The 24,857-nt window shown below is 33.6% G+C and overlaps 1 protein-coding gene and 1 non-coding gene across 3 annotated transcripts in view; both read left to right on the forward strand.

The window, feature by feature from the left end:
• The window catches only part of Smp_169700.1 (hypothetical protein), a gene marked incomplete at its 5' end in the record, with an annotated part of 54,998 nt that overhangs the window by 19,134 nt on the left and 11,007 nt on the right, over positions 1 to 24,857 (forward strand). For both annotated transcript variants that reach the window (XM_018799765.1, XM_018799763.1), the window contains one exon: positions 21,659 to 21,732. In XM_018799765.1, the coding sequence (XP_018651521.1) occupies positions 21,659 to 21,732 (74 nt within the window). The remainder of the gene's footprint in view (positions 1 to 21,658; positions 21,733 to 24,857) is intronic.
• Positions 17,716 to 17,782, forward strand: Smp_tRNA_01131_Gln_TTG.1.1. The gene has a single exon. It is a non-coding gene (tRNA).

Below are 24,857 nucleotides of genomic sequence, written 5' to 3' on the forward strand. Positions count from 1 at the left end.
GAGAATCTCAAACTAATACACATGTCTTCGTTCGCCTAGACTCACATCGACGACCCCTCGAATCAGCATATGAAGGACCCTTCAAAGATCTTCAGCATGAACTTAAGTACTATGTAGTCGATAAGAATAGCACTAACGATAGCATCAGTATCGATCGCCTAAAAGCAGAGTACTAAGAAGGAAATCCTATTTACGTCGATTTTCTTTCGGTTCAATTGAACGACATGGTTCCTACACTTGTAGTACCCCACACGACAGCCGACACACACCTTATTACTTCGTCAACGTCGGAAATTAAACATAAGACAACGCGTTCTGGGAGAAGAGTAAGATTTCCGGAACACCTAAACGACTATCGCACGTAAGACACAAACTTTATCTTGTACTACCTTCGCATTATTTATTATGAAAAAGTTTTTTTTTCAGTATGCTTATTTTTATATATTTATTTAAAAAAAACGAAACACTTTTTTTACTTATGAGCGTATATATATATATATAAACCAAAAAAACACTTTTTTTCTAGTCGCAAGCATATTAGTTTTTTACCTTTTCTTTGCCGCTCACCCTGTGTCTTTATGCAAGTACGAGTGCATTTCGACATGCACTCACACGTTCTAATTTTTTCCTTCCCAGGACGGCTGGAAAAGAACGATGAAGTTTACAAAGAACCGAGATTTCTATTGTACTTTGTTTTACGATTACTATGCTGTACCTCATGGCCCCTTATCGTAAGGAAAGACGACCAGACGCTGCTAAACATAGCAAGCTATCAGAAGAGTGTTTATCAACGACAAACTCGTTGAGTTTAAACTTCTGGCTGGTCACGTCTTAGGGTCATCACTACCTCACTAGGAGGGGAGTGATCTGTAGATGTAAATAATTCCCCAAAATCAATAGCTTTTTAAGTGTTCGAGATTGGATGCTGACCACATTGGTTTTAATGAACTTGTTTAGCTGAAGGCGCTCAGTCATGCATCCGCACCAGATCACGTTACAGAACGGCGTGGGAAAAATTTCCTACGTTCAATAGCCAGATTAGAGTAAACGCTTCTCGATATATTGATAACGGATTAAATATATCTTTCCAATCTCTTCGCATCTGACTTCTGATTTTAACCGACCGAGGGACGATTCAAATATAGAAGGTGTAACTGGTTTATAGTTGTAAAACCACAACACCGGTCGTTTCTTCAATTCTATATCAAATGTTGAAACGCTAATGTGTTTGGGATTATAACCTTGGGATGAAACTGTTCTGTTCCGCGATCTAGATGAAAACATGTTACAAAAATCGGTTTGACTTCTTGCAAATGGAGATCAAGGGTAACATTCAACATGGAATTTGTGAGTCCAGTTTTAAACTCAAAAATATCCCTGTCTTACTTCTCTACTTTGTCTTACAGGTGTTAAGAACATCTATATATAAAAATAAAATAAAAGGTCAACTGGACTGGAAATGGAGGGTAAGAGTAGACAATGATGATGATAACAATCAAATTAATGTGAAAATTTGAAGCGTAATCACTTCGGATAATAAGCTAATGTAACCAGGGTAGGTTTAATCTGATAATTGATAATCAGTAACCGTCTCATGGAGCAACGCATATAAGCAAGCAATACAATCAGCGGCTATAAAATTAGTGAATGAAATTTCTTCTCACACCTCAGATCCACTTACGAATACATACAATCTGTTATCTTAACACTCTTTTCGTTACACACTACATGTATCAAACACACTAAAGCAAATACTTACTTTAAATATTGTTAAGATGATTGGATGACCTATTTAGTATACAGTTGACCGAAGAACCATGTACCTATTTATGTTAGATCATTTTGATGTTTGATTATGTTTCTTTGCAAAGCTAGGACTAGATTGTCGAGCGAAGTGTTAGATTTACTTCTAATTTATTCTCTAAGATTTTACAGATACATCTTTCTTCTTTAAAGTAAACAATACTGTTTCTAATATGATTTTCATCAGGTTTAACTCTGATAGAAGTGATATTTAGATATACATATGAAAAATAATTAGGTCAGTTTGTGAGTTAACATTAACATTGAGATTGATTGCATAATTAATTACATAACATAATAATTAAAGATTGTGAATTGGTAGTAAAGTGACATGTGTACTAGTCATGAGAATGATGATAACTTAAATAATTATTTCAACACATGAAGTAAGTGAAAACTAGAAATAATAAACTTGTTAAGATAATGGTTAGATTAAAAATTAAGCAATAAGAATCTCGAATCTCGCAAGGCGGGATCGTGGATGCTCACTGCTGAGGAGTCCCACAATAGAACGAAACGGCCGTTCAATTCTTCCGGGTTTTCCATGGTGGTCTAGCTTCAATTGGCTCGTGATCTCAAGGCTATAAAATTACTAAAATCTCCACCAAACCCCTTCTGATAATAAGAAATATGCAAGTAGTTTGTGAAAAACACATAAATAATGAAGGAAAGAAATGGAAAGAGTGAAAAAATAATCAAAAGGTGTAAACAAATGATAGAATCGTCTCTTAAGTCATTTAATTAAGGAAGTAATAGATATGCTACAAAACTTTCTTAAATGTAGAAAGTGGAGCTATTAGCCTGGTGTCCTACAGGTTCTGCCAGGGGTGGGGAATAAAATCGAACCCCAATCAAAAGATTTCATGTTATAAGATGAACCACTGTGAACGCTTTGGTTTTATCTATGAAGTAAGTGTGATAAAAAGGAGAGGTGCATGGTTTCATTCTGACTATTTCTAATACACCAAGTGAAATACTTGTTATCTCGTCGGCTTAGTGGTCTGGTCGTAAATCCAGTATAATTTTCTCTACAGAAGTAGTTGAATGCATAATTACATGAAGATCTGGAAGAAATTGATAATTTATCCTTCAGTTATGGGACTACCGTGAATAGAATGAAGATTAACAAACAGAGATTACCTGGATTAAAAGTTCTTTTCATTGTTCTAGTAGGTCTGTCGTATAATCACGAGTTGTATCACCATCGAATTGTGGCTTCGTGAACAGAAGTTTCTCCCAAGTGATCCATGTTCCTAATTTACGGTATGCATATGTCTGTTCAGAAAACCATATAGGTTACTCTCCCTTAATTACGAGTTCTATAATTGATTATAGATCTTATTTCATTCATTTGCAATGGTGTTTCTGTGTCTACAAAGTCTTGTATTTGAATAATTATTTATGAACTAAACAACTCTATCACATCAAACACACATAAGAGGTGTGATGAGTCAAAACTTTTATGCACACAAAAAATTGATCTGAATATTGTAATTGATTTACACTAAATGCATAGGATAACCTAGGCTATATTATAACATCTTATCTCAAACTGTTTGTAGCCATAGGCGTTAAATGATGCTTACATTGTTGTACTCAGCTTCTAGATATATATAAACATACTTGGTGATATCTAATGCCCTTTACCCAAAATGATGTAGGTCGCGTTAATCCAAGCCTACAATTCAAATGTTGAATTTATTTATTTATTTATTTGAACACATAAATATTGGTACAAGGAAGCACCAGATACATATGCGCCGCACAAATCTCATTTGATTTGTGTGAGGGCTGAGATACTGACTAGGTGCCCAAAATGAAGCACGTAGTTTTCTTAGGGACCACACCCGTAGCCTTTGACCTAAAGGTCTGATCCACAAGGCAATGGAGCATTGTAAGGAGATGCAGTCGCATGGTAGCTCGCAACCAACAATTGGTTCATACGCCATTTGTTCCCTCGGGATACTGGAGCCCATGTACACCATTGGTTTGGAATCAGGGTTTTCCAACTCCCCTAGGTGGACTTTCCGTGTCCACCAACCCGGTTAAAGCGCTGGACATTCACTTTTCGTTCTCTCAACTTCGTAAAGAACACCCGTGGTGTGAGAAGACAGTGAGTAGGACTTCCCTGGTAGATGCTATATACGCGTGGCCATGTGAGAGCATTTCGAGAGGGAGAGCGGACTCTCCCCACTCTCGGCCATACCAGGGCATTTGGGGGCCAAATGTTGAAAGTATATCTCATGAAACCAACTACTTTTAACTCTAGCCGTTACCATAATCTGAGCAAGTTAGATTTTCAAATATTTGGAAAATGTTAATCATAGTCATCATCATCCTTCTTAGAAATATTTAAACGGTGAAATACTTAACGTGTTATGATAACTCATATTAGTTCAGCTGACATTAAAACATATGTTTCGAGGTAATGAGTTTAGAATCTTTTTTATATACATACGTCATATGTTTTTACGAAAAATCTCGTGATTTTCACATTTTCTTTCTTCAGCAATCACTTAATTAAGATGCTAGATTTATTGTACAGTATAAATTCCTATGAGAATTTTTTCCTAAAACCAATCAATAATTGTTCTTCATGATATTGCTTTCTTGAAGAGAATGTATTGGTACTTCTTTTTTCTACATGGAGTAAGATCGATTAAAGTATTTACGGATGCAAAATCCGACTCACACATCCTCTTCGTACCTCCTGGATAATGGGACTGTTTCCATAAACTAACGTGAGCGGTTAATCGTGGATGGTCGAGAACGACCTAATCAACCACTCTACCAATACCCGGAAACGATTACGAATGCTACAAAGAGTCATTGCATAACTATTAAAGGTTCAAAAGAGTGGTATAATAAAAATGAGTCTGCCCAAATAATTATAAAAAATAAAAAGACAAAAAAAGGTTTGTGAGAGTTATGTAATGGTTTTGCGTAAGCAGTGCAGCGAACGCAAGCAATTACATAGGCAATTTATAGTCAAATTGAATAAGGGTATTGCAAAACAAAACAAAAGCTGATAATAGGATTTGCGTGCATACATATATGGGGAGGAGTATGAATCATCTAATGATACTTCAGCAATGAACATTTTTGGCTAGAGTATCATGTACTCTAGTTGTCATAACAGTACAAAGAAATATGCAAATTGTTACTATCGAAATGACGATGTCTGTTAAGTGAATTAATAAAAAGGCTTAATCAAAATTAACCATACTCAAAATCGATTGTAGGATAGTTACTATGATAGTTTATTACCCATGAAATTTTATCAAATAATAAATAAATATATCTGGAAGCATAATATTCATTGTAGATATCAACTAAATATATCAAGAATGTATTTGAGATTACAATCAGAATGTTTCGTGAAATAGATGTTACTAATAGGATAGTATTATCTTTCATATCACTTTAAAGTCATGAATCGAAAGAGGTAGTGACAAAAGAAAACAAATTGTTTATCATATACAGAATAAACCATTATAAATTTAAGAAACACTACAATGAATACAGTTGTCAGATTCTTGATTTTCATTTGCATACGAATCAATTATTTGTCAGAGATTATGATAAATATTTATTAGTTTCAATAAGTATGATCAGTTGTGCAGAGGTTTCCAACTGATGGAGACGTTTGTAGCTCAGATCTGGATTTCGTTGTGTTATGTTTTCTGGTGTGAGTGATTTATTTATGAGACATTCATCGTTGTTCTAAACAACAACAACAACATCAGAGCATACTTCATGTACAAGTTAACCCACAAGTGGTGAATCAACCAGTTCTGATATCTTTTTAAGTGAATGGACAAAAAGGACTCCCTCTTTATCTGTGCATACATGAGTACGAATCGGTAGTTGAATTAGACATGTAACGACTCATATTATTACATACTAGCAGCCATAAGCAGGAATGGGATTGGGAAAATATCGGGATCCTAAATGGTGAAAATGCAAAGAATGTCAGGGAATTTCTAGAGGCATAGGATCCAGGTTAATTTACAATTAATAGACATACTCATATGGGTTTCATTTATCAACGTAAACGTAAAAGATCAACCGGTCCTGTGACTATGGGACCAATAGAACAAATCGCTCATCGAGAATATAATGATAAATAAAGATGACATGACTCTGAAAACATTTACTGATAAACTTATCAGAACAGGCCGATTTCCATTACTTGTGGGTTAACTAAATGGCTCACTTGTACATGAAGTAAGAGATTATTCAGCAAGATATTCTGGATTTTGGTTTTGTGCTAACTTACACTCCTCAACTAGTTGTACTTTTTGTCTTAAATGAACTATTCCCTATGGGATTCGTATCCTCGTCATTCAGTGAGTTATACCTATGAGAGTACATAAATGATACTTTGAGCTTATAAGATAACTCATAGATTCATCTATTCGTGGTTGTCTTCAGTGATCCAAGTCGTACATTTCTTCCTATTTGAGACTAGTCAACTAAGTGTTACTCCATCACTGTGTTGATATTCACATTGATATGCAAGTACACTTAGCTGACAAGTTCCAAATAAGAAAAAAAGCGAATGTACGATTCCACTTTTTACCAAAATCCATCAATTTTAAATCACTTATTGAATTGTGACTATATAAATACAATTTTTTAAAGGATATACATCTATCAATTAAGAATAAGAAGATTTCAATCATGAATATCATCATTGAGATCATTTAGTCGCCAAAAAAAATTTACTGTGGTGTTAATTGCATCAATAACAAGTCACATTTTTATCCTTTTTATAATCAAAGATAATCTAGTCTGATCTAGTTTGATTGTTAATAAAATCAAATGAAAGGAGTGAATCAAGAGTTTTTCGATCAGTACTATCACTAACCATAATAATAATCATAGTAACAATCTTTTCAAATGATGAATGGTTTTGATTATTCAATGTTTGAATAAACTTAAAACAATCTGATGTAAAAAAAATTGTTTCTTTTAACTGTTCAAACGTACATATTGAAGGTATATATGTATCTATATATACTATTCGGTTACTATCACTAAGTTACTTCTATGGTAGCCATAGTATTTAAAAAAAAAGAAAAAAGAAAAAACAACGGAAAAATAAAGTTATGTGATGATGAGACTTATCATTTCCAAAATTTAGTTATTTGAACAATTCTAAGTTATACATTCCAATCTTTTGTTACGTTTTTTTTATATTTTTGATGCAATAAAATGTATGATGAAAATAAATTTGATAAAAAATTTATCTCAGTTGATATATATATAGATATGTATGTATATATAATGGGAAGCCTCCTGGTTAGAAATAAATCAGAAGGGGGTTATGTGGAGATTTCAGTAATTTTCATAGTTGAAATCATGAGTCAATTGAAGCTAGACCATCATGGAAAATTTGAAAGCACTGGACGACCGTTTCGTTCTATTGTGGGACTCCTCAGCAGTGGAGTTTAACCACATCTGTTGTGAGATAGGAACTCGCTGAAGACAATTGGTGAGCGGTTGCTCAAGTTCGTGGATTAGTTGAAGTTAGACATTAACACCATCGGATTCCGTTTCAGTGGTCTAGTGGTTAAGCTCTCGGTCGCGAAACTGGTAGGTCCTGGGTTTGAATCTCACGATGCGGGATCATGGATGCTCACTGCTGAGGAGTCCTACAACAGGACGAAACGGCCTTCCAGTGCTTCCAGATCTTCCATGGTGGTCTAGCTTCAACTGAATCATGATTTCATCCATGAAAAATTATAAATAAATGTTAATCTAACATATGATTAAAGAGAATCAGTTGAAAAAAATAATTTCATAGTTTAATTGTTCGACTGATCTTAGTTATGAAATTATTGAAAGCCAGGAAGCACTGTACAGATATTTTATCACGGTATTGGACTCAATTGAGAGTATCCATCACCTCACAACAAGCCGGAATAAATGCCTTGTACTTCCTTGATTCTATTGATTGTTTATTTAAGATCAGTCTATGAATTAAACTATCCACTTCAATAATTTCCATTGAGCTTGTGTAATTTGCCAAATGAGTTAAAGTTTATTCAAAGGTATATACATTGAAAGATAATAACAATATTGCCTATCAATAAGCATAAGTAAACGGAGATGCTGACTACTGACAAATCGGCAATAGATACAACTGTTTGCTTTCAGTACCGTATGGTATACTAAGTCCCAGGAATATTAAAAGACAACATCTGCCCTGTGACTGTGAGGAATTATTTAGCGAAAACTCACCACCCTGAATACAATTTTAACCACATCTAAAAATTCAATAAAAAGACGGTGAGGGGGTTGAATAATTTATTCTGATTAATCGAAATAATTATTTTTAAAAAGTTATCCGGACTATGTAGCGGCATGAATCAAAATTTACAGTAAATAAACGAAGCTTAGGTCCGTTTATGATGTCGATAATACTCAACATTCTCCACAACCTCTATACTAGTATTTTCATAGTTGAAATCATGAGTCAATTGAAGCTAGACCACCATGGGAAACTGAAAGTACTGGACGGCCGTTTCGTCCTATTATGGGACTCCTCAGCAGTGCACATCCACGATCCCGCCTCGCGAAACTCGAACCCAGGACCTACCAGTCTTGCGCCAGAGCTAATGGCTTAAAATATTGATCATTTGTTATGAAGGGTTGCGATTTGTGGTGCATCACAATGATAAACCAATTGTTTATTTCGCTACGCTTGTTTTAACTAGCTATCAAGTGTTCTGGTTAGTAAATTCTAATCTCCCTCCTCCCAACTCAATTTGAGTCTTTTACTTACTTACTTACGCCTGTTACCCCTCGTCGAGGAGCATAGGCCGCCCACCAGCATTCTCCACCCAACTCTGTCCTGGGCAATCTTTTCCAGTTCTTTCTAGTTGTTATTCATCTTTTTCATATCTGCTTATTCCTTCAACTCCCAGGGCAGAGTGTAAATGGCTTGAATTATTTTTTCTGGTTAGCGTTCTTTGAGCGAGTTAGTTTTTCTACAGGATGGGGTCTCTAACCCCATGCCCAACCCTCCTCCTTTACCCGGGCTTGGGACCGGCAGTAACTCTAAAAGAGCTTCAGGCGAAGTTTTTATTCACTTGTTATCTGTTATTGTCGCTTGATTTTCATCCATTTGAAACCAATAATATATTACCAAATAGGATAGATGACGTACTGAATATGGGATTCATAAATATTATAGCGCTCATTTTTATTGTTACCATAGCTGCCCAAAACAATACATTTATCTTCCCCCTTTGTTTATATGCAAATTGTATCAGTTTACAAAATTTTTATTGATGGACTGTATTTTTTTTCGGGTGGCCATGATGATAATAATCTTAGACTGAATATTTTGTAATAATCATCATCAATAGAAGACATTTTGAATACCTTTATATGTATAAACTGTGCTTATTTTACCCTGTTCAATACTTTGAGAATAATGATGATATTGATTAACTAGAGAGTAATGAGTAACGGATACTGAAAGTATCTTTTGGTTTTTGCAAATTAGCCTGGTCGACCACGTTGGTTAGATGATCAACTTAATGGGAGATACTGTAGTTCTCTTTGAGTTATCGTATGAAATGACAGTCACTTATTGAATAATCAGAAGGAGGTTTCGTAGGGATTTTTGTAATAGTCGAGATCATGAGTCAATTGAAGCTAGACCACCAGGGGAAACCTGGAAGCACTGGACGGCCGTTTCGTCCTATTGTGGGACTCCTCAGCAGTGCGCATCCACGATCCCACCTCGTGGGATTCGAACCCTGAACCTACCAGTCTCGTGCCAGAGCACTTAACCGGTAGACCACTGAGTCGGCATTTAACAGTGTTAATGTCTAACCTCAACCAATCCACGAAATTGCGCGATCAACTTCCATTGTACTGTGGTAGATACCTGACTCTACTCACAATAAGACGAAACAGCCGTCCAATGCTTCCAGGTTTTTCATGATGGTCTAGCTTCAATTGACTCATGATCTCAACTACAAAAAACTTATTGAATAAAACAATTGATGTTCAACCTCTGGAATTGAAGATTAACCTACTTAATACTTAGTGTAGTTTGAGCAGCTGGTTGCTATCAGAATCCATTTCATAGTTGTTGGTAAACTTTATTATTACTGTTTACTGGATAGTTATAAATCAAAGTACCTTACAAGTGTAGAACATGGTCATTCTAAGAAAAATCCATAAATATGTTAAAATAATTGAATCTTTTTTATGCGTATCCACAGATTATTGCCACACCCTAAACGTAATAATGAAAGTTCAGAGTGTATGTGGTCAGTTCTATTAATCCTAAGAGTTCATTAATGAAATCAACACTAATTGTATTATGACTTAAAGTTATACGGATTGATAGCGTTTGTAACAGTGAACTCACATTCATTCATCATCATTATGGATCTAATTCACTTCCCATATATTTTTGGCTGTTCAGTTTTGTTTCAAAATACAGCGCGGATATACATCTATATTTAGTGCACAACCCTTAATATCTTTGGAACATGTTAACAATTCCTTTTTCTAGTTGAACAGATTATGAAACTATGTTCAATCTATAAATTTTTTCCACCCCTAACTTGTATCAGCCGAAAAACTATATAGCACTAAACAACTATTTTGTCTATATTTTCAACTCCTCATCATGATTCTACGACATTCTCAAGCTTCATCCTTTCATACTTCATAAGAACTATATTATTTACAAGTAATTATGTAAAATTTCAGTCACCTACATTTTCAACCTGTCATTTTGAAATATGACTCAACTGCCATTCATTTTTGTTAATGAGAACTGTCTCACTACCATAATGATAAAACTCCATCAATAAGGGATTTGACATCAATCGAACTAGTGAATATCAACTACAGCCAAATTTTGAAAGGATCTATATAGACGATTAGCGTTTTTTTAAATGGTTTGAATAATTTTTCCGGTGACCATACCACGTTGAAAGCACCGATTCTTATCCGATCACCGCAGATCTATATAAATATCTCCTGCTTATCCGACTTTATTATTGTCTCAACTAAAATCTATTTCTATTGGAAATTACATCTATGTTTGATTGATTTTCTTTTTTAAGGTAGATTACGTTAACAAAACACTTCTGATGCCATCAAACTGATGTTTTTACCACAAGTGTTCAACATCATTTACTCCTTCCTTAAACAAACATAAAACAATTGTAATTTTATAAGATGTCAAAAATACAATGAGATGTATATACATATAGCATCATTATTATTTCTACAATCCTAAAAGTTTTCTTCATTTAGTCAGAGATAGTATTCATCATTATAACCATATGACGTGACAGAGATTGATAAATTTCATCTTTCCTTTACATTATACTTAATATTGTTTTGTATACATATATGTTTAAGTGGTCATTCGAGTAACTTCTCATGTGACAGATTAAAATATGATGACAATGTAATTGACACTTGTGTTTCTAGGATAAGATTAAAAGGAAATACTATAAGCATGATCACTTTAAACATTAGTTCCCTATGAGGAATTGTATTTTTCCATTACTGATATAGTTGTGAACAAAATACGGGTGGGACAATCGAATGTAACTAAGCAGAAATTACAAACTATCTGACTAAGATCTGATAACCATACAGTAAACAGTTAATTTGCAAGATAACAATCAATTGTCTCAATCTTCACTCTTCCTTCTGTGAATATCAATCCATCTTCTCTAATTTCATTGTTTGTGCATTTTCCTACCAATTGCGCTTCATTTCAGTTCTTTCCTTATCGGTCTTCTACCAAAATACATTATATGTTTGACCATCACCATATACTACTTATGAGGATATAAGTAGATCACATCACAATATTACAGACTGCAAATCACCAGTCTTTTATTATTATACGTGTATTCCATAGGGATTGCTTCAATATAGCTATCTAATCACAAGGATTGTAGCTATCAATGAATTCCAAGGCTCATGTTTTATCATATTCGGGTCCCATCAGCTGTATGTACCTATATCCCAACATTGATGTTTATAATGAGACCCGAATCCAGTATCTTTTATTTCTATTATCCAACTCTAATAAAACCTTGTAACTAAATGGTAATATTGAGATAATCAGCTCAAGATCAGTAAATGGCAGATTATATAGAGGATTAAAACGTGATTAGATTAGTTATCAGATTGTTTGCATATTAAACCCTATTGTGGACAATTTATACTGACAATAATAAGTAGTTTTACAGTTTATTTGGGTAATTTAAAATGACTTTCCTCTCTAAACATTTATATGGTGAAAATGATTATTACTATTTAATAGGCCACTTAGAGTATATTAGATGAAGACTTTGCTAATACGATATTTTACTTTCGGTGGAAAATTTTAAATTTTTATGTATTCGTTACTGATCCATACGTATTCTACATGATTATTAAAGATAGCGACTGCCTTATCGATTCAGTGTATTGTTTTATTAGAAACTGACCATTTGCAGTCCTAAAACATCAATGGGAAGATTCAAACAAACAATACTAAGTTGAATTTAAACGTCACCCCATTGCACAAGCAAGTGGCTATCATGACTCAGTGGGAGAGTGGATAACGCGATGGCGTTTGAAGCAAAAGGTACTGGGTTCGAATCCCAGAGTGAAAATCAACTCTGAGATGCAGGTCCATCCAGCTGACGAGTCCCAAATAGGACGAAACATGCTTTGTCCTGGATTCCACTGATAGCCACTATCCGTCTTTGTTTACCATGCTTGTGAATTAGGGCTATATCGAGGCAATACGCACAGTATGCATATATGCCAATTAGAGACTGACCAGTTGCAGTCCTAAAACATCAATGTTAAGATTCAAACAAACAATACTAAGTGTTTTATTTTATGATTTTAAAAATGAAGTGTATAACTAAGCCTAATAAAATAAACTGGTTTAGATGGAGTTTTGTTCTCTGAGCTGGATGGCTTGGTCGTGGAGCTTTCATTGTCTTTCTGAACGACATCATCAGCACAAACTTCGGGCAGAAGTGAAGTGTTTGAATTTTTCCACATGTGATTTACAGCTTGTCTTGTACACCTCGATGTTGGTTGGTTCTTGTTGACCTTAAATCTGTCACTGATTTGTTCTTTGTTTTGGTTTTATCTCCCATTGGTTTGATTTTTTAATCCTATGTTTCTGCATAATTTTCCTGATTGGTTTACCCTGACCAAGTCTTCGTTCATTACACTGGTAAAACATGCCGCCGACCTGTCGATGAACATTTCGATTTCCAGTGGAGTAACCATTCAATAATCCATAGTATATTTCTTAAATTAATTAGATGAGTTGTAGTTTTCCAGTTTTTACTGAACAGAATAACCAAGTGAGAAATTTGCATCGAGTCTGTTGTTATTTATCGTTAGTTATTTTTTAGCCATAAATTTTAGTGGGAGGACCAGCGAAATATAACGAGCTTTTAAACATCAATATATTCTAGTTTAAGACAGGCAAGTAAACAAAAATACTTTTCCCCTAGATTGAAATCGATGCTCTCAAGTCTCATGATGAATACAATAATTTTTCTCACTATGGAGATTTGTGTAGTTTGTAGGATTTTCAATTGGATTCATGAGTTCCATACTAGGACGAAACGACCATCCATTGATTCCAGGTTTACAATGGTGGTCCAGATTAGATCGTAAATTCAACTGGAAATATTTTTAGTTAATAGAGTCGGAACATATGTTTTTACATTCATAACTTCTGTCAGTTCAAAATAATGTGTGATAGTTACTTAAGGTCACAGATGATAACCGTCTTACTTAAAGAGACTTGACAAATTCTTCATCAGCAATTTATTAAGTTTTTTTAAGGCTGGATTATGGTTTTTACACACATCAGTGTTTAGTGTAAATTTATAAGAAGGATTTCGTCCCTGACTGATACCATTTTGGATTACAACTGGAAACAATGTAATCACAGCATTGGTTATTATACAGTTTAAAATTGTAATATTTAGTTGGTTTAATTCTGTAAGTGATATTATTGTACTCTGTTGGTGGTAAAGCTTAGACTGGGTTGATGCATCTGTCCAGTGATTTTTTTATTTTAAACAATTAATCAGCTGTTAATGAAAATCCTCTCTTTGATTGTAATCAAAACTTCCTAAAGTACTATAAGATGATGTATGACTAAACGATATTTTATGGTTGAAATCATGAGTCAATTGAAGCTAGACCACCATATGAAACCTGGAAGCAGTGGAAGGCCGTTTCTTCCTATCGTGGGACTCCTCAGCAGTGCGCATCCGCGATCCCACCTCTCAAGATTCGAACCCAGGACCTATCGGTCTCGCACGCGAGCGCTTTTCCACTAGACAACTGAGCCGACCGGCATCCAACGGTGTTGATGTCTAACTTCAACTAATCCATGAAATTGAGCGACCGTCCACCATTGTCTTCAGTGAGTTACTACGTCACAATAGACCCGGTTAAACTCCATTGGTTACCGATCCCCACTAGAACTCTAGGAAATACCTCTTGAAGCTAGTCACTAATGAGCACATTACTTATTACTTATTAAGTACTATTCAATAATTCTTTCTTTCCTTTTACTACTTATAGCATGCATATTAGGTCATATCTGAATAAACTGATATATTTTGGAAAATTCTTATTTTCTATTAATGTTGATAACCATTTAACAACAGGATGTAAGATCATTTGTCCAGTATTACTCTTTGTAAATACTTCGGATGCTATTGTTAAAAGCATAGCCGAAATAAGTAAAAACTTTCTTCACAAAGATTACTTCTGGATAATCCTAAATATAACTCGTTTGGCAAATACATATACACATGTAGATAAAAACTGAGAATAACAAAAATAGGACATGATGTACTTTTAGTGGTATCAATACATTTCGATTACTATTGAATGTTGCTAAAATACTAAAAAACTATGTACTATGAAAATATCAAGAATACTATGGAAGATATAGAATTCAGATAAGTATACAATCAAAATATTTATCAATATAGAACCAATTCTCAAATGCGTATGATGAGGATCAAGTCGTCAAATAATCAAAAGTCGACTGAAGAAAGCAGTCCATGAAAAAAAAACATGTACATACGAATATAGGCCATTAGAATAATTAGTTATCTGATGTTATCTTGTGCAATAACTAAAGCTTTATAATTGAATAATATAGTTCGAGAACGGAACATTATCAAAATATGGGATAAAGTACACAATATATCATCAAACTACCTATTTAACCAATCGATTTCGACTAGTCTTGTTGCTTTAAAATTCATTTCACTAGTTACTAGTCATTATTTGTATGTCTTTAAATCTCTATTGTATCTAGGATTAGTTAATGCATTAAAATAAATATAAATATTGATAAAACAAGTTTATTATCTGATAGCTTCCGATAAATTGAATATTGAATAGAAATAGATAATGAATTTTGAACCATATATACTGGAATATTTCAGGCGAGACTATAATTTATGGACGATCTTTGAAGGAATCTTAAGTGAACTTGAGAAATATTAGCTAATCAGTTAAAAGTCAGTATAAATTAAAAATACATTATACAAAACCAAAGAATTCAAGTGGATACACTTCTTTTACATGGTCCAAAAACTTGTCAAGGTTAGAAAGAGGTTCAAAGGTTCCAAAATCGTAATGCATATGGTAGTGAAATTCATCCATATGGTTCCATAATAGTTGATCTCTGGAGCGATTATAAGGTCGCAAAAACTCTCTTAGCCTCGACCACATAGCTACAATACTGTTTGTGTGTTCTCTAGTTGTGTAAGCTTTTCTTCTTATTACGCATATATCTTTACAATACTCATACAACTAAATAGCCAAAGCTTCAGTAACATCTGTGAATATTGCAGCCAATGTTACTTGTGCTTTTATTATACAGTTCGCGATAATTATTATAATTTATCTTAGTCTCAATCTGGATTGAGCGAAAAAGGTTCTTATTCTAGCGAAGGTCTTCGTCCAACATATTACATCGAAGGACAACATCACGATAGTCTGCACAAGGTCTACGAGTCATTTGGTTACTGCAATTACAAATAAAGAAACTTCTTAGTAATCCCATTTATTGTAGCCGCTTAATTGTCACTTCTTCTTTAAAATCCTCTGGCGCCATGACCTTGAAATCCCCCAGAGGCTTCTGAATGGCTCGTTTATAAATTATAGTCTCACCATTACTAAAAACATCAATTTGATACAACAGGTTTATATACATTTTGTTTATATTGTCCTCGTTTACATTTGTAATAGTAAATTTATCTGTATTACAGTAAATTCAAATGAAGATTTACATTATTATTATCATCACTATTATTCACTGCTATTACAAAATTGTCTTCCTTCTGCTTTCAATTATTCATGGTATGTGATTATAGTTATTTTCAATCATATGATTGTATTATATTTTATAGATAATCAATAAATTCCGTTCTGATTAAGCGGAAAACTTTGAAAATTTTAGTTGATGAGTTAAACGTCTACTTCTACTACTACTACTACTACTAATACAATGACTTTTGTTATTATTATTATTATTGATTTATTGTACTTATTGACTAGATGAGTAATATTAGTAACAACATAATAATAATAATAATAGTTGTGTTTGATCAATCCCGTCAAATGTGTGTTTTTTTCTTTTCTCGATTAGTATGTTAAACCAAGGGTGATTACATTTTTTTTATTATGGGGGGTAATCATAAAAATGATTGTAAATTATCATTAGTTCAATGTTAAATGTTTTGAGTATCTATTAATAATAAACATCCAGTTAACCTTGAATTGAATGGGAACGCGGTTTGTCAGTTGATTATTTAAGAGTAGCCGACATCATGTTGTTTAATCTTTGATGTTAATCAATCTCCATAACTATCATTGGATTGAGAGACTCTTCGTTGTACAGTATGCGTTTTGTTTGATGTTGAATGACTGAAAGCTATTGACTGTTCTTTTTTCTTTTAATATTTGTCAGTTAATATAGAACATATAGGTGGTGGTTAGTAATGAATTACAAGATCCGTGTTTTTTCCTGTTTGAGACCCATTACCTTTCTGTGACTGCATCCTAGTGTTGATATTCACATATTTGTTAAATACGTTAGTGTTTATATGGACTTAACAGCTCGGTGGATAATGATTTAAAGTTTGATAAGGAAAGTAGTAGATTAAAGTCTCAATGTGAATATCAACACTTGGACACAAATACATCTAGTTAACCTGCGTTGTGAAATCCCATCGCTAGTTGCAACTCATTAGTTCTACAAAACTTGTAACGAAATGATTGACATTCAAGTAATCCATACAGGATACATAAATCTCAACAAATCCTATTATTAGATAGTTGAGAAAGTGTTACTTAGCTTTTAACTTATCTGGTCTATCTATATATGATGTAGTTTACTTTCGATACTTTTCAAATGCAGTTTACTTATTCATTTCGCTGCATACATTTAATAATCCATGTAAATTATCTAGTTCTGTTCTTCTTTCTATGAACCTTAGTCATTTCTTTTAATCGAAAGACAAACTTAATTGATCAATTTATTTGATCAAGAATAGGTACTTGAAATAGAAACTACTTTAGTTCAAAACTTAAACTTACTATTTACACAAGTATGTTTTCTCAGCAACTATTCAAGAGTTATCATGATCACATCGATTTATAATCTTATTTTAATTCAGATCATTGTGTTTGTTTGTTTCAAGTTTCCAAAAGAATTTTATGCAAGCACTTTAAACATTGTTTTGTATATGAAAATCACATTAACCTGTAGTTAAAATATTTTTTTAAACATTGTACTACACAGTAAGCAGAGATAGATAGTGGCTAGCAGTGGAATCCAGGACGTGCGTTTCATCCTATGGCTATCAGGACTCAGTGGGAGAGTGGATAACGCGATGGCGTTTGAAGCAAAAGGTACTGGGTTCGAGTCCCAGAGTGAACATCAAATCTGAGATGCAGGTCCATCCAGCTGACGAGTCCCAAATAGGACGAAACATGCTTTGTCCTGGATTCCACTGATAGCCACTATCCGTCTTTGTTTACCATGCTTGTGAATTAGGGCTATATCGAGGCAATACGCACAGTATGCATATATGCCAATTAGAGACTGACCAGTTGCAGTCCTAACACATCGATGGGAAGATTCAAACAAACAATACTAAATGAATTGTACTGCACAGTAATTTTTCGATGATTCTTTATCATTGAAACATGCTACAAGGTTTATATTTTACCTAACTTCCTGGTGCTGTATGAAAGTGCCTCAGGAGCGAATACGAAGGTTTATTTAAGTGTCTCTTTGTTTTTAACAAGATCTCTCTTTGAATGGATCATCATAATATTGATGATTGCTACTGTTTTCTCTATCATCTTTGATCTTCCTAGTCTTCTAATTTGTCTATTTGACCTTTTATTAATGTCTTAGTATTTAATTTGGTGGTCACATCTGTTGAAATGTTTTTCCAGCTATTGTATTTACCATTTTAATGGATCATCTAAAATTATGTCAGTTCATAGGAGACAAACAAAGTGACTTATGATCATTACCATTGTCGATCTCCTTTTCATTGAATTATTTCAGTCTTTGTTATTATAGAGGCCCTTAGGGCAGATGCTTTGGTTCCACAAGTTGTTAAAAGCTTTCTCAACATTGTACTATGATGATTCAACGTAGAAAATTTGTTGGCTCATTTTGTGACACTAATTTAATGTGTAGTGTGGTCTATTTATATCCATATAAGTAGTATATGGCAATGGTCAGACATAGAATGTATTTCGGCAGAAGATCGATAAGGAAAGAACTGAAATGGAGCGCGATTGGTAGGAAAGTGCATGAACAATGGAATTAAAGAAGATGGATCGATATTTACAGAAGGAGCAGTGGAGATTGAGACAAATGATTGTTAATTTGCAAATTAACTGTTTGTTGTATGGTTAACAGAATTTAGTGAGATAGTCTGCAATTTGTGCTTAAATACATTCGATTGTCCCTAACTAGTGTTCTGTTCACTACAAGTGTATATAGCGTTGACACTTGTAGTGATCAGTGTATGAGTTCTACACTCAGTATGAAAATCTACATCACCCTAAAGTAATTATCTCTAACTCAAGTTCCAACTACAGCAAAGCATTCACCAGAGATTTCATTAATATTAACTAATAAAAGCAGTATAATATAAAACTATCTACCTAAACATGATGATCTATGAAATCTGATAAAATACTCCTGTTTTAAAATTATATAAATAAATGAATGAATTTAGGACATTTTATTTTATTCATTAAAAATTCAGCCTTAAATAGATTATAATCATATTGTCTTATTTGAAAATAATACAATACAGTTGTTAAGGTAAACATAAACATTTCGAAACCCTTTATAGTTAAGGTTTAGATTTTTCAAAAAAAATTTGAATTATGAGATGGGGGTTTTGTGGAGGTTTTAGTTATTTTACATAGTTGAAATCATGAGTCAATTGAAGCTAGACCACCATGGAAAACCTGGAATCACTGATCATATGCTCACTAGTGACTAGCTCCATGAGGTATTTCATGGAGTTCAAGTGAGAAGCAGTAACCAGTGGAATTCAACCAGGTCTGTTGGGAAATATCAACTAACTGAAAACATTGCTGAATGGTTGTTCAATTTCATGGATTGGTTGAAGTTAGACATTAACACCGTCGGATGCCGCCCGGCTTAGTGGTCTAGAGGTTAAGCGCTCGCGCGCGAGACTGATAGGCCCTTGGTTCGAATCTCGCGAGTCGGGATCATGGATTGGCACTGCTAAGGAATCCCACAAGAGGACGAGTTGACCGTCCAGTGCTTCCAGGTTCTCCATGGTTGTCTAGCTTCAACTGACTCATGATTTCAAGTATTTAGCTTATGTCGATTAATGATACTTCTCTCTTTAAGTTGAACGACTGAGTCTTTTTTTAGTTAACATTGTTTTTCTCATTTACAGTCAGTATAAACTTTAGGTAGAGATAACTATTCTAACCTATCCCTTATTGATTCAATAATTATTTTTTTCGTACCGTTATAATATTTATTGTTGTTAAACACCAATGATTTAACATTCTGTACATCCATTTTTGTTATATTCGACCTTGTATTGTTTCTAACTGAAAACAATTATTCAACAGCTTGTCGATAGAGCTAGAAGACAAGTATGTACTTCGACTGATTCTATTTTCCTTATAGGCTATACTTTTCTATCATCTCATTTGTATTATTTCTTAAAGGATGATATTCCTTCATCTTTTCAGGAGAATTAGAAATAAAGTGATCTTTTGGTTGACTGTTGACCAGTTTCTAGCTATTCAGCCCTTACTGAATTATTTGTTAAAGTATTTTAGGAAAATTATGACCTGTTCTGTCACTAATTTCATTGTTTCATTGCGTTGAACAAAGGTCTCCTGATTACACTCAAATTGTATTTTGATTAAATGCATTGTGATTCAAAAAATGCGGCTTTGTTAGTTATATAACTAAACTGAGAGAAACGACAATTAATCAGAGTTGACTCGTTTGAAAACTCAGATTTCGCTCATATAAAGAACTTCAAGTTATTTACATGTAATTATATGTATTACGTGTGCTTTATCACAGCCTAACTCGGTGCCTAATTGTATTGAATGAAAGTAATTTCAGCTATAGAGACAGCCAAATCAAGACGTAACATCAGTCTATGGAATCGTTCACTGTTGAATTCAGCTATGTTAATAGTCTCAGACTACTTATTTAGAGTTTGTGTGATAGCGGTGATCAATGCTTGGAAACGTTGAGTAAAAATACTTAGAATCAGTTTCAACAGAGCAGGAAGATTGACAATTTTTCTTCTATTAGATCTTGAATTTAAAAATTTTTCTTACACCTTTTTATTCCATTATTTCATTCCTTCGTTTTTGTGCCCAATGTTCTCAACTACCACTGATGTTGTGACTAATTTTAATACTCTGATATTTATCTCAATAATTCAAGACGCCTACTGTTTTCTTCTGAGTAAAGACTCGTCAAATTTAGTATACGTAGTAGGCTTTAGCTTAATAACTACCCTGTTTGTCCAAACGGCTTAATTCCAAGTGATCAGCACTTCCCATTTTTCTGAGTTCGTAGTACATTATCACTGACAATAATTACTATTCGTCTGTAAACGTATTGTCTTTGATTTGATTAAATATAAAGATTATAGCCTCAAACAAAAACTTCAGGAGTTTGGTAGGGTGGTTGGAGGTTGTCGACAAAAAGGCCTAGACCTAGGTTTCGTTCTGTTTGGCACGTGTCAGTAAAATGTACCTGTATTCTTGTGAGACCCGACGATTTCTAACGGGTTTGATCCAATGTCATCTAGCTCCACAGTCAGAGATGTTAACAGTGAGCTATCCAGGTTGCAACTGACCTCTTGTAGAACTGAGGTGCATTTAAAAATGTTTGATCACTGGATGGTAACCAATGTCATACGTGTCAGGTCCTTCTTGATACATACCATCTAATCTCAACATAGTACATATGATATCGAGTCACCTAGACTAATAGCCACATGGAAAATTGGTCGATAGAATGAAATCTGCACTAAGAAGAACCTGATACAAATGACATGGATCATTATCCGGTGATTAATCCATCCTAAACTTCAGAAGTTTATCTACAGGTCATTTATTTGCGAGTACATAATTCTTGTTCACTTGGCCAGTTATGGAAATTTTTTTTTAATTTTGCAAAACGTTCTCTTGATGAACTTAATTCATTTCATTACTCCCAAAATCCCCCTCTTTTTATCGTTTTCATTTTTTTTATTTATATTTATTCATTTAGAGTTGGCAATTTCGCATCATTAGATGGAGTAATATTTTGTAAACCACATTATATAGAACAATTTCATATGAGTGGTAAGTAACAATGTCATTATGTTACACAACTTTTAATGCTTGGTAATTATGTTCGGAATGAAAACAGATTCAAATGAATTGAAGCCTTTCTTTTTTTCTATGTTACAAATTTATATTCTTTAAACAATGTGACTGATAGATATAATAATAGTATTTTGATGGTTAAAAACTACTGAATAGTAATACAATCTGGAATAATAAAGAAGATGTACAACTTAGATGGGAAGCTTTTCCTAGTGTATTGTTCTCTGAGCTGAAAGGTTTCATAAATAGAACAAGATTAAGATTTCATGATTGTTAGCATTCATTATCAAACCTTATCTTTGATCTTAAATGTATAGCTTCTACGTGTAGTATTTCAAACTATGTCACATAGTATTACAATGAGTAACTTTTTGAGTTTAACCGGCCTGGAGAGTAATTCAATAGTTTACATATTAAAATTTAATAAATTTGTAAGAATAAATAAATAAATAGTATTCGCATTGTTCTGTTTCACTATTTTAACTACGATTAATTTTAATTTGGTTATTTATTTACTCTGAAGAAGTGCCTTACACTATGTCACGAAACGTCAGAAAATCTAATTTTTCTACTCATTGGGATATTACAAATTTATTATTCTTTATTTATAACAATCTACCCAATGCTCAATTTATTCAATATTATCAAATCATAACGTAGTATTGATACCAATATCTATTTTTGTTTCAATAATCATTTTTATAGTAGAATGCATACGGATTTATGTGTATCAACCATTATTTTAGAAAAACGTCTTTTATTGTAAGAAAGATGGACAATAGCTAGTAGTGAAATCCAGAACCTGCGTTTCGTCCTATCAGGACTAAGTATCTGAGTGGATAACGTGATGGCGTTTGAAGCGAAAGGTACTAGGTTCGAATCTCAGAGTAAACATCAACTCTGAAATGCAGGCACGTCCAACTGACGATTCCTAAATAGAACGAAACGCGCTTTGTCCTGGATTCCACTGCTAGCCACTGTCCATCTTAGCTTATAATGCTTGTGAATTAAGGCTATATCGAGGCTATCCACACAGGATGCACATATGCCAATTAGAGACTGATCAATCGCAATCCTAAAAATCAATGAGAAGTTTCGAACAAACAATACCAATTGAATCCAAAAGTTCAAATCTAGTTCTTCTTTAGTTTCTAGATGTTAATAATTTCATATCCACTGTTTGTTTAATTTGTTTATTAATAGTAAATTATTCACTGAAAGATTATTTACCTTAGTATTGAAAGATATCTCTGTATAAGTAAAACAAATTTTATTTTCTTATAAATTTATATCTTCATTGAGATGATAGAGAAAATTTGTAGCTCAGGTGGATGATTTTGATGTAGATTTGTTCTCTGAGCTGAATGGTTTGGTCGTGGACCTTTCATCGTCCATCTGAACGACATCATCAGCACAAACGTCGGGTAGAAGTGAAGTGTTTGAATTTTTTCACATGTGATTTGCAGCTTGTCCTGTACGCCTCGATGTTGATTGGTTCTTATTGACCTGTAAATCACATGTGGAGGAATTCAAACACTTCACTTCTACCCGAAGTTTGTGTTGATGATGTCGTTCAGAAGGACGATGAAAGCTCCACGACCAAACCATCGAGCTCAGAGAACAAACCCACATCAATATCTTCATTGAATTCTTCACTCTTAAATATATCTACTTAACCATATATTCAGTAATGAAATATGTCGATTATGTTACGTTATAACCATAAATTAATTAAACTGGTCATATCCCTATTGATCACATTGACTAATTTTATTAATAGTCCCTGATCTTATTTTCTTTGTTAATATGTTGTTAAGAGTATTAAATAATTGGTCAGCCATAGCTTTTGTGTTGATTATCAATTCAACAGGGTATTCTTAAGGTTTATTGAGTGTTACATATATCATGAGCCGACCTAAGTTAGACAACCGTTAGAAAAACAGGAAACATTGAACAGTCATTTCGTCTTAGTGCGATACTCTGTAGAAGTGCACATCCGAAATGCCATAGGGATAGAACCCAAGACTTTTGCTTTAGAGAAGAATGTATAAACTCATGGCCGCTAAGCCGCCATTCAGTGGTATATATGCTTAAACCCAATCAATTCATGACATTATGCAACTATTGTCGATTGTCTTTAGTAGATAACTGCCTCACACTTAACATGGTCAAAATCCACTGGTTACAGCTTCTCACTGGGATCCCGGAATTGCCTTGTCAAAATTAGTCTCTATTGAACGCGTAATTTTCATTAGTATAAAGGCGTCGTGGAGATTAATAAATGTCACTGATTCTCTTTGGTTAATCTTCGTTTCCTTTCTGATACTAATTTTAATGTGATTATCTAATCATTCAATTTATACTGATTTATTCATTGTGATCTAAGCAAAATGATTATAATTTAAATACCTCATCGTTTACATTTATTCACATCCAATGTTCAAGTTATTAGTAGTCATTACTGTCACATCCTAGTGAAGACATAAGTACAGGTAACTTCCGCGATCTATTAATTGATTATTATTCTATATATATTCCTATTGTATAACTATTCAGTGGTTAGATTGTATGTATCTATATTCATCTTATTACAAGCTGTCTCTAAATTATATACAGTTTATTGATTATTGTCTCCCACGTTCACAGCCACATTTGGCTTGATCTTCTACAAATATTACTTTCTATTTTATGGTGTGATGTCTGTCTGTCTAGTATATAAACTAAGTATGTTCGAAATTAATGATTAGCATAGTAGGAGCTGTTAATGGTGTTCTAGACTCAAATGGAAGAACTAGGAGAACAAAGGACCAATAAAGACTCTAAGTTGTCCATACCGGTTTAGCACAGTACTAAGATTGAATAAGTGATATTTCGATTGGCGAATAAATCACGTAATAATTAATTGGGCTTAAAGTCACAACAATTACTTATTATCTTCTCTATTTTTTTCTTGAGTATTTTTAAATATGAATAAATTGTCCTATAAACATTTTACTGTTGACATGTACGCCACACAAAACAATGACAATGGGAAGAGGAAAAGGGATAAGATGCATATAAGCAAAAAAAGAAAGGTACAATAACAACCACAGATTAGCGTA

This window comes from Schistosoma mansoni, chromosome 3, assembly GCF_000237925.1.
Source record: "Schistosoma mansoni strain Puerto Rico chromosome 3, complete genome".
Lineage (NCBI taxonomy): Eukaryota > Metazoa > Platyhelminthes > Trematoda > Strigeidida > Schistosomatidae > Schistosoma > Schistosoma mansoni.